This window comes from Hypomesus nipponensis, chromosome 19 (genome assembly GCF_054491055.1).
Source record: "Hypomesus nipponensis isolate SF chromosome 19, ASM5449105v1, whole genome shotgun sequence".
NCBI lineage: Eukaryota > Metazoa > Chordata > Actinopteri > Osmeriformes > Osmeridae > Hypomesus > Hypomesus nipponensis.
The window spans coordinates 15,564,007-15,576,121 of record NC_140379.1 but is presented as its reverse complement, the minus strand read 5'-3'; the positions used below and the strand labels follow the sequence as shown (position 1 = coordinate 15,576,121).

At 48.8% G+C, this 12,115-nt stretch overlaps 1 protein-coding gene across 1 annotated transcript in view; it reads right to left on the bottom strand.

Moving 5' to 3' along the window:
- plekha7b (pleckstrin homology domain containing, family A member 7b) overlaps positions 1-12,115 on the bottom strand; it is a 72,511-nt gene that overhangs the window by 33,998 nt on the left and 26,398 nt on the right. The window contains exon 5 of the mRNA XM_084681927.1: positions 2,396-2,479. Coding sequence (XP_084538053.1) covers positions 2,396-2,479 — 84 coding nt within the window. The remainder of the gene's footprint in view (positions 1-2,395; positions 2,480-12,115) is intronic.

The following is a 12,115-nucleotide window of genomic DNA, read 5'->3' as shown; positions in this document are numbered from 1 at the left end:
CAGCCCCAGGTACACACTAGTCATTTCATTTAATAACAGCCATTCATTCTGTACTCGCAAACAGCTTTTGCTCTTAGCCAGGCTATAACTCTCATTTAAGGGAAACATGATAAATTATCCTACATTTAATAGGATACACTGCCTTTTCTCTCTCCCTCTCTCTCCCTCTCTCCCTCCCCCCCCCCTCACAGGGGTCGAAAGATTACCTGCTCCTAACCCTGGAGGCTTTGACACTCTAATCAATAGTGACCCCAGATCAATACCAAGGCTCCACTTCAGGATCACTCTGGTTCAGGTGGATTAGAGCACTTACTTGTGATCCTCTTGCTCACAAGAGAGAGGAGAAAGACAAGCAAAGTTGAGGGGGGAAACCTACTTTCCCCATCTAGATCTGGGTCTCAGATGAGTGAAATCCACACCCGTGCTGCCATGGCAACCGGCAGCAACAGCCAGCTCTCGCCGTCAGCCTACTCTGGGCAGGGCGAGCTCATCCCTGCATAGCGCACATGCTCTACCCAGAATGCAGCAGAGGGCACAGCTGTGACACTCCCAGCCCAAATCCCAATGTAGAGGAGGAGAGCGATGAGGGGACACACAGATAGGGTAGGGGACAGAGGGAGCGTGTCAGGAGACATTGACCCTGGATATAAATAGCAAGTTCAAACAGCTGTCCGACACTCAAAGTAGTCGATAAGTCCTGCTACTTTAGAGCTCTTTGCCCCTATAGACCCTCAGGCATCCAACCATGAAATGAGGAATGCCAAGGGGAGACCATTGTCGTGCTCCAGAGTCAGGTTGGGGCGGAGGTATCTCGGTGGGTGGGCACCAGTTGGATGGGCTTGAAGTGAACCCACTGCAGGGGGCTGGTGGTGAAAGGAACTCCTGCTCCTGGTTGTTCCATTTGGAACTTTAAGTTCCTCATAAATCATAAAATCACCTTCCACTGTCTATGGTTTTTGCATGTGTGTGTGTGTGTGTCGTGTGAGTGTGTATGGGTATCGTCTATATGAGTGTATATGGGTGTGTGTATGGGTGTGTATATGGGTGTGTGTGCGTATGAGTGTGTTCATGTGACTACGGAGGACTGTACGGTAATATCAAATGAATCAGCCGTTGTTCATGACAATAACATGGGGATTTCAAGGTTCTCTGCACGCGTACAAGAGATTCAAGACGAAACAAAGAGCATCGACAGTGTAGCCTGTTACCACAGGGTAATAGAGAGATGATGTTACTTTAAAGAATTTGCAAGTCTGGGGATATCTAACTTTCGACGGCGGCCCTGATTGTGCACAAATCCCCTGGCTCAACCTCGGTGCACCGGGGATGAAGGAGAGAAGTCGAGAAGCCAGAGGAGACAGGAATAACAATCTGTTCTCTAAACCAGCTTTCATACACAGCTTGAGCAACACACCATTGACATTCACCTGCTCCTCAGCACTATTAACTTGTGTTTATGAGCTATGGGAGCTATGTGCTCCCATGCCTTCATAACAGGAGCTTAAACATGATACGACACCTGTCGTAAACATGCATTGCGGCGCATCAACTGCTTTTACACCTGCAGTGCATGACGTGGGAAATGACTGTGGAATGACCCGGTTTAGTCCAGCTGCTACGCTGTGGTTAAGACGCAGAGCCCACGCATGCATGACAAGGTCACAAGGTCGTTGGTCATGAGGATTCATCATGAGATCATCATTACAGCTGCATTGCATGTCACACGTTCATGGATTTCCATCTGTCTCCAGGTTGGCCAGCCTATACCACTGAGAATGCATTGCGAATACAGCTCCAGTATAGTTACAGCCATGCAGCTCCTGATAAAAAGGCAGTCATAATAATAGTCATCATTAGTATGACTGCTCCGACAGGAACTACAGATTTATGCCTGCTGGCTCACCATGCCAACAGTCAAAGGCATCTGTGAATGATAGTTGGCTCATTACCATACATTCAATTAAGGTAATAACTTTTAAGAAAATAACTTTAAAAGTCCCAAGACTGGGTGTGGGATGGCCGATGATGAAAGCAGTCAGGAACAGACGGCGGCCATGAATAAATCCATTTCATTGAGAGATAGAAATGGACATCTTTTAGTGTCATTACCAGGCTGATTAGTGTTCATTCTTCTGAGTGTGAGTTAATGGAATGTCTATTCCCAGGCTCTGCCTGTCTGTTACCCTGCTTCCTCATAGTTCCGACAAGAGAGAGAGAGAAAGGGAGGGAGAGAGACAGAGGGAGAGAGGGAGACGGAAAGAGAGAGAGGGGAAAAAAAGAGAGAGGTTGAAAATCTATTTCCATCTGCTGACACGATGACCTTGAACCACCCCGCAGAGCTAATAAGACTGAGTTAAGACAACCTTTCCAAAGAGGACAAAGGAGGAACACTCACTGGTCCTGGAGGGTGTATTCTGTGTTTTCCGAAGATATCTGGCCCGTCACAGGGTGCCTGAAGGACGTGGCTCTCTGGTTGTGGCTGTGAGAGTCAGAGAGAGGTGAAGAGAGAAGGAAGAGAAGGAGTGGAGAAGGAGGGATGAAGCTAAATTAGTATCAAGTCATTAATCATCATATTTCTGCTTGAAGGCTTCCCCCCTTGGCCGAGTGTTGCCTCCTGGCTGAGGCTCCATTCGACAGGAACACACAAACCTTCTCCACCGCACTGCATGTGTGCTGGGTAGGTAGGTAGGTAGGTAGTCCTGTAGCCAGGCCAAGGCAGAAGCTCATATTATTTCACACAGAACGTGAGGCTCAGCACAGTGCCTGGCCTCGCTCACCACCAGGCTTTATTGATTTCAATTACATTGGGGTCATTCATCGGTTTAACTAGAGCATTAAAGCCTTTCTCTGTCATGGGATAAAATAAGAGAGCGACAGGGGGGGCAAGCATTGTCAGGGGGGAGAATGACGGATGACTCCGCGATGCGGTCGCTCTTAACCGTCCCAACAATCGTTTCTTTCTTTTTTAAACTGACGAGGCTTTGCTGGACAGTCCCCACGGTTGTCAGAGAGAGTGATGGTCTCTGCTTCAGGGAAGGTGAGCTAGACTGGAAGATCAGTGGAGTGGACTAGCATTATGTTTCCATGTTTTGTCCAACACGGTTCCAGAACATTCAGTCTAGCGGGACAACTCAATGACGCTGACTGACTGACTGACTGATTTCTTGAATGATTTGACTGGCAAACTTGGCTGACTGACTGACCTGACTGAAAAGTAACGTCTGTCTCTTTAGGCTTTACCAGCCAGCCTCCAGTGCTTTGCACCCAAGAGAAGGTCGCCATAGTACTTTTACATTTCTGTATTTCGCAGCGTTTTATCCAAAGCGACTTCCAAGAGAGTAAGTAAAACCTATGCAAAAGTGCATAGGTCACTGATCATAACAACGAGATAGCCCCAAACATTGCGAGCAGCCAAAACATGAAGCATACATTGTGCGATCTCTCCCCGTCCCTTCCACATACGCTGTAACATATCACGGCAATCCTGTTCTTACAGCACCCTGTCACATTCAACAACATCACTACGCCAGTCCAGTCACCGTGGATACAGACTCAACCAAAAAACAACCAAATGAATGATGCAGGGCACTGATAGGTCTATTAATACGTCAATTAGCATGGTAGGGCAAGGTAGAAGTCCCATATGTGTGTGAAGTCAGATGAAAGATAATGAATTAATTGAATTACAGGATGAATCACTCTTTACCACTCTTATGCAATAGTTTATGCTTCCTTACACTTGATTCCAGGACACACAGCACATTTGGCACAAAATATCTAAACATGACCATGAGAACACACGGCTTGATTGTGACTTTGATTGTGTGTCAGATGCTGTTGCGGTACTGTTGCATAGCGGTATCTGAGAGGGGCGAGGGACTACAGTGGACTTAGAGGGAGAGAGGATCCAAACAGTGTGAAATATTGCTCATTCTGCTGTAATCCTCTGTGTCAACACAGGCCATGATGCAAATTGGCAAGCAGTGTCAAAAGAGAGAACAGCTGCTCTCTCTCCACTCTATTCTCTCTCTCCATCTCTATCTCTATTCTTTATTTATATTCTCTCTCTCTCATTATGTAGCGTAGACCTAATAGCAGCAAACTCTCCTTCTTCAGTCATTTTTTTGCTCTCCATATGACATGTCATTAATAAAGCGATGAGGGGGATTCCGATGTGTGTGTGGAGATGTGAGAGTCGGTCCCAGGTTCCAGCTGAGTAATCTAAGCAGGAGGGTGGATGGATGTCCTGCTGGAGACTCTCCTCTATCTGTCTGTGCTCTACCTCAGCCCTCTCTGGACTCTTTACTCAGGCATCACCATGCAGAGGACAGGCCCATCACTCTGGGGCTGGGGCAGGTGCAGAGGCTGCGGCAGAAGCTGGGGCTTGACAGACATATATGACGTGTTGCTGCAGGGGTCCACTTGGTTGGAGCCATACCATTCCCGCAGTCTTCTGTACCCAGGTTTAATATACTCTGCTGGCTCCAATCCCCCGCCCCCCCCCCCCCCCCCCCGCCCCCATCCAACACACACACACACTTCCCTTCCTCTGTAGCACACACACAGTACTTTCCCCTCACACACTGACTCATCCTGGCGTTGACTGGATAGTAATACCTCTGGTAAACAATGTGTTGCCCAAAGGACGTCTATCAGCAGGCAGCCAGCCAGCCAGCCATGCAGCAGGAGGCTCCAGCCATGCAGCAGGAGGCTCTAGCCATGTTGCAGGAGGCTCCAGCCATGCAGCAGGAGGCTCCAGCCATGCAGCAGGAGGCTCTAGCCATGTTGCAGGAGGCTCCAGCCATGCAGCAGGAGGCTCCAGCCATGCAGCAGGAGGCTCCAGCCATGCTGCAGGAGGCTCCAGCCATGCAGCAGGAGGCTCTAGCCATGTTGCAGGAGGCTCCAGCCATGCAGCAGGAGGCTCCAGCCATGCTGCAGGAGGCTCCAGCCATGCAGCAGGAGGCTCCAGCCATGCAGCAGGAGGCTCCAGCCATGCAGCAGGAGGCTCCAGCCATGCAGCAGGAGGCTCCAGCCATGCAGCAGGAGGCTCCAGCCCAGCCATGCAGCAGGAGGCTCCAGCCCAGCCATGCAGCAGGAGGCTCCAGCCATGCTGCAGGAGGCTCCAGCCCAGCCATGCTGCAGGAGGCTCCAGCCATGCTGCAGGAGGCTCCAGCCATGCTGCAGGAGGCTCCAGCCATGCTGCAGGAGGCTCCAGCCATGCTGCAGGAGGCTCCAGCCATGCTGCAGGAGGCTCCAGCCCAGCCATGCTGCAGGAGGCTCCAGCCCAGCCATGCTGCAGGAGGCTCCAGCCATGCTGCAGGAGGCTCCAGCCCAGCCTTAGGTCAGATGGCGCCGCAGCGCGGCACTGCACACGCCGGGGTTGAACACATCAGCGGGATCGCACAGATTTACAGGCTGACATGTTTCCAAAAGTTCACAGGACGCGTTGGAGAGGAGCCCAGAGAGAGGACAGAGAGAGCCCTTTCTGCACACGTGCGGAGGCGCACACACAGGCGGCACTACGGCTCAGTCCCGGGCTCTGTTCCCACTATCACCGTGTGATTTGCTGAGCAGCGCAGGACCCACACAGCGGCCGCTCGCTGAGCTCCCCTGTTCATTAGGAAGCCGCATTCTTACCTCCTTTTGTTTTGGTCCATATTACTTCTGAACTACTTGTCACGGAATTCACTGCATTCCCACTTAGTGAACAAACTGTTGAAGGACGGCACAGTGGCTGTTTGTTGGACCCGGCTACGCATGCAGGACTGATACATTCAGGCTTTCACCATGGACCATGGGTTAGCTTCAAACAAAACAGTCTGCAGATAAACAAACTATTTATCTGGATACCGTTTCTCAGAGAAGTTAAATAACCATGTGGGGGTCCACTACGTTTCTTGTCGGTTAGGAATATCTATGTGCATTATGACTTCATTAAAAAATCATGAACGAAGAACCCAAACTGAGATCCAGAGTAAGCTGCTAACCACTCTGCCACTGAGGGTGACCGGCACAGTTCCTGACGAACAGCTCTCTCTTTGATTACGAAAACATGATCTCTTCCACTATATGGGTATTGCGCTCAAACACACACACACACATCTGCTGTAGAGAGCAGCATGTGTTATACAGCCATTACCATACTTGTCTATATGCACTACGAGTAGAATTGACACAGTAAAAATGTTTTATGTTGTGATGTATTCAGCATGCCCAGTCATTCTCCATTCCTCAGGTCCCCCATATTAACTTCATCTGCGTTCTCTGCATATCCTGGTGTGACTATGCCTACTGGTGATGCAATGTTGTGGGAAAATGCTAGAAAGGTTCCAAGCGTGATGTATGCAGCAAAACATTCCTTGGTGAGACCGGTCTCGTCCCCAGCGGGTACCCTCTAACATGTCTTCAGTAGACACCTACACACTGGGCTGCAGGTCAAGTGGAGAGTACATTTCCTTTAGGGTCTGATAAGAAGCAGTGAGCAAGATTGACAGGGCTTACTACAGTCCTGCCTCAGGATAGATGTGTGTGTGTGTGTGTGTGTGTGTGTGTGTTTACATTAAGGCTTCACCTCTGTCAGGCAGGCCTTACTCAGAGAGAAGGGAGGATCTGTTTAGACAGTTCTAGAAAAAGGGGGATGTTTTCTATGGGGTCTCTGTCAAAGTCTCAGAGAAGCGCCAAGACGTTTCCTATCTTGTTTTTACAGATTCCATTCATTTCTTTGGATATATGTCCTGGGATTTCATACAGACTCAGATTAGTTCAGAGCCCCCCTCAAGCACATTATCAAGCTATTTCCTGGGTTTACACAGCTTTCATCAAACACTCACGCATACTTTCAAAACCCCTTTCTCTCACTCTTTGACTTTCGCACTCTCCCTCTCTCTGCTGAACAAACGCCGTTTGTAGGGAGTCCAAGGTCTACCTCGGCACGCCATACCAGCAAAGAAAGCGGCTCAATGTAATTCCTGTTCCTATGGAGGATAAGCTAACGCTGGCAGCATGGGCACACAGGTTCATAGCCCAGGGCTCTGCTCGAATCACCTCCAGTCACACACACAGACACTCACACAAATCATACACACGCACATAGGGTTGGGTATCGTTTGGAGTGATACGATTCCGATGCCGAACCGCTACTTTTAAAACGATTCCGATTCCTAAACGATTCTTCAACCGATGAAAAACGAAAAAGGAAAGTAATCAAAGAAAGGCTCTTTTATAGTATTTTTTTTAATGGAAAATAATGTAAATGTAACTATATGTTAACGTTTTGAAGTAGCTTGCTTAAATATATAATAAGCAAACTTAAGTCACCTAACACAACTACAATCATTTGAGGCACACTACACACTACAACTCCCCAATGCACATACAAGACCAGGAACACGCTACTCTCTCTCTCTCTCCTCAGTTTACACTTTCTCTTCTGCACCCCAAAGTACCGGTAACTTTCTCACCACCTACTCAAGCCAAACGGATCCTCTCCTGAAACAAACTTCCTTGTCTATTTTATTTTGCTCCCCTCATGACACCTGGAGTCTCACCTGTAGTCACGGTAGATTATCTACTTCCTCCTAGTCTGAGACTCACGTCCCAGGTCGCAGCAGTAATCCTCCTGGTGTTCTGGGGAGCAGAGATGGGGGGTCTCATGGCAGCTGGGATCCAAGCGGAGCGAGAGAGGGAGGGAAGGTGGGATGAAAGCAAGGAAACTCGATATCTTCTGGCCCCCCTCTGGAGACCTCGTCTGTCTCCTGAAGTTTCCCCTCAGCGCTCGGCTACGCTAACAAGAGCAGAGCACTATCAGTCCCCACAGCAGATCAGAGATCTCCCTGGCTCTCACAGTCAGCACACAGCTCTGCTGAAGAGGAACGCCTCAGTGCTTATCTGATCCTCCTCCCTCTGCTATTCTCTCTCTCTCTCCCGCCCTCCCCTGCCTTACTCGTTCGCTAACCCCCCCCCCCCCTCTTATCTTTCTGTTGTTCTGTCTCTGTCTCTCTCTCTCTCTCTCTCTCTCTCTCTTTCACACACACAAACACCTCTCATTCGCTCTTTTCGTCTGCGCCAGTGTTGTTTTGGGAGAGGTGGACGCTCTGCTGGAAAGAGGATGTCAATTAACAGCTGAGTGTGAGGGTGGAGCTCTCACTGAGCACAAAAACCTTGACCTACAACCTCTGGCTAGACCTAGACACTCCTCACCTCGCATCCTGTAAGGTTCCTGCTAGGTCAGGTTGAAATATGGCCTGGGAATATGGTAAGTATTAGTCATATCCTAGGGTTACATTCTTCTACCTCAGTGTTATTGTCGGTTTTATACCATTTGTGCTCTCTGAGTTTCTGGCCTGGTGTTGAGGCAGGAGACAGGGGAGGGGAGTTCCCACATGGAGATAATACCTAATTGGGCCTGGCTGAGCCTGACCTGGCTCTAGTTGGCTGAGACCTCAACATTCTGACATGCAATGTCCAATGGGCAGCTGCTCCATCCACACATGTGGTTACACAGTGAGTCATGCCTTACAGGCAGCAGAGGAATCTCTCTCGTCCATGTTAACAGAAACCACTGTCAGACAAGATACATGGATAAGCGTGTTTACTTCCCACTAACTCACTCACCCACTCCAGCAGAAGTTCTTGTGTAACCTTTGTCTAGGAACATAGATTGACTGAAAACCGAGTGGGCCTGTGATTTCATCAGATGAGGAAGTGAAACTAACTCTGGTATGCAGAAGAAGCAGAGCAGGTCAGGCCCGGGGCAGGTGGGATTGACTTGGCCTCTGTAAATATTTAAACCTGATAGACAACCTAGGTTCAGTTTGCCAACAGGAACATTTTAGCAGGATGTGTCTGGCTCATGTCACCCTATTCAACCACCATCAAACAATAGCTAGAAAAATGTTGTAAGTGCTACCTGAACCAACGTTAACAAATGTCAATGTCACTCTTTCAGTTTATTAACTATTGTATTCGCTGTCTTAACGGTACACAAATGTGTTCTGTTCCTAGGCTAGTCATGACTTTCCACAGCCCTATTGAGCAGACACAATAGAGTATTGTAAACCCAGGGTTGATCATTAAGCTCATTAGGATGCATGATCTATCTCAAACAGTCTGAGAAGGCTGTAGAACAGGACTGAATACAAACACAGCCCCCAAACCTTGCACAGGAGTGATATAGGATCACTCCCATCATCTGGAATGCATCTGTTGTGTGTGCTTGTGTCGTGTGTGTGTGTGTGTGTCAGAGCTGAGCAGGACACCAAGTACCTCTGACTGTGACTGATTGCTCGTCGTTGTGTGTGCAGTTCTACTAATCACCAGAGAACACGTAATGGCAGTCGTTTGCAGCAGGAGGTTAACGATGTCTATTGGCAATCTAATCCAATTAGCTGTAACAAATTCCAAATTAATATCGGTTGGCTGGGGGCAAAACAAATGAAACACGTTTTTCCGGAACTACAAAGAAAGAGGCCTTAGAAAGCTTTAAAACTGAAGAAAGCGCAACCAACTGGAGTTTGTATGTACGGCTGCAGTAGCAGCCTTATGGAGCTGAGCTGTTGTGGAGAAGCAGATATCTTTCAGCATATGACTTCCTGTTACCAGAAGGCCACCCAGCCTGGGAGTGCGAGTCCGGCAAGGCTACACAGACACTCGGACAACAATCGAATCACCCCCGGTAGGCCTGACTTAGTGAATTAAGTATTACTATGGTTATTATCCAGACAGAGTTGAGCCAATTAAGGAGATAAGCAGCACGGTCCACTGGTCTTTATCATCTATCTGAACCAAAGACGGCGCCTTAGGCCAGCAGCCAAGTCAGCTTTAATTCCCCATCTTGAAGGATGTTATCCATGCAGCGCTACACAAAAGTCTTTAGAACCTCTGAGAACCTAAAGAAGAGAACCATTGAGCAGAGAATAAGCCTGGGTATCCAGTCTCCCCAGGGCAACACAGACCGGTTTTCCTTTTCTCTCACACCCTCACCTTAAAACAGAAATATTCTCCAGAGTTGGCAGTGCTAGGTGACCAGGTCTGACCGCTATTACAACCTGACCGGAACTTGTCTAAGACCCTACCCAGAAACGGAGTCCCCAACGTGGACACAAAGAGCCACCCTGTGGGTAGCGACAGCGCCAGTCCTTCTTTGAGTCCCTTTTAGCGTTTCATCCAACCAGCCAGTTTTAAAGTACCAATGCTAATGGGGGACACAGGGCCGAGAGGGGCACTGGGCTGGCAGTCCTGGGCAGACCCCGTGGAGGGCAAGCAGAAGCAGTGAGCCATAGCAGCTCCAGTCGTGGCACCACAGAACAACGCAGAGGCGGTTGAGAGGGAAAGAAACTAACACAACAGCCGATGGGAAGCACCATGGTTGGTAGTGAGTCTGACAGAGCATGTTTCAATGCAGGGGCCATGTCGCTCTTCTCTCATGCCACCAGATGGCGCTGCTCCAAGGAGGAGGCTGGCCGACAGCTAATTGGACAGGAGAGAAAAGACAGGGTTACAAGTTGGGATATAAACAAAATATGTAAATGACGGAGAGGATGTATTACCCAATCGTAATAGCTGTCCTTAATAAGCTGAAATTCCACAGTAAAGAATAATGTAGATGTGGCTGTTAGGACAAGATGAGGAGTCAGGTGAATGCAACACAAGGAGTGGGTCCGGTAAGACAATGGTTAAAAGACTGCCCCATTAGACTGAACAAAGTGTTTCGGAGACTGGGTAAAGAGACATGGAATCGAGCCAAATAATTCCAGTAACATTTCCACAGCGCACCTAATATAGAATGGCTATCTCAGCATGCCTCCAAACACACACACACACACACACACACTTGTGTTTATAGTCTGACATTAACAGCTTGCATATTGAAGCTTTGCTCTGAGTTGCAGTGCTCCATGTTGTCGTTGCTCCAGCTCCGGCCATGCAGCCTGGGTGGGAGGATGGGGGGAGCTCAAGCCACTATCCACATCAGCACTTTCATTACCCCACGGGCATTCACCAAATTACCCGACTGATAAATATTTATAAAGTACAATTTGAAGTAATTCATCAAAGAAATTGCTGTTTTATGGCCCCCTATGACCATCACAATGAAATGACTTTCAGAGGCACTTATCAGGGGATCAATAGGGACATCTGCGATGTGCTGTGGCAAAAAAAAAAAAAAAAAAAGTTGAAGAGTTTTACTCTGGAACAAGGGAGAAGGAGTTGGGTGTGTGTGTGTGCTTGTGTGTGTGGGGGGTAATCAATGAGGAGTCTTGCAACTTCAGGGAAATGTTTAACACCATGGATTTAGTCTCCTCCTCGTTCCATCAGGCACATCCTGAACCCCATCCAAAACAATCAGGGGTCACCTCTGTGTCATGAGGGCAAACAGAGCCCTGCAGAGAGGGAGGGAGATGGAGAGGATGGTTTGGGTCCTGGCTCCTGACCCTGTCTACACCCCCACCTCGTCATCACCTCGCACTCTTATCTCTCTCTCTCACTTCACACATTCAGCCCTTGAGTGGAGCAGTGCTGCGGATATGCAGTACAGCTGAGCTGCTGATCTGGGATCTGCTGAAAGAAGAGTATACAAATGGGATGAAAAATGGATTCTCTGCACCAGTTCTCAGCCCAGGATCAGGGAAGAGTAGTAGGCCTGGAAGCCATGACCCTTGTTCCAGCTGGGCATAAGGGCCCGTCAGCTCCCTGGTAAACACAACTTGTGAACACACCTCCTGTCTCACTGCCCACTTCCTCTTTTGTTGGACCCGAACGCCCTCTCACTTGTATCCTGCATCCCTCTCTCCCCGGGGGAAGTGGCTTAGCACACCGGTCACGTTCCAAACAAACTTAAAAAACGACCTCAGCAGAAGCCACACACACACACCTCAGTGAATGTTTCAGGACCGCATTGAGTCTGGCAACACAGAGGGCCAGACGTGGCACATCTTCTCTTCTGTATGAGCCTTTTCCCTTCCAATTTATCGGAAAACTGTCTGTCGAACTTGGAAATAAGTCAAAGAGTGACCAAACTAAGCCCTCCTTTTCCTTTCCAGACTTTGTTTCTAACAGTGGGGAGTGGTACTGGGGCACGCTGAAAAGAGCATACCACATGGGCTGAGACCTTACC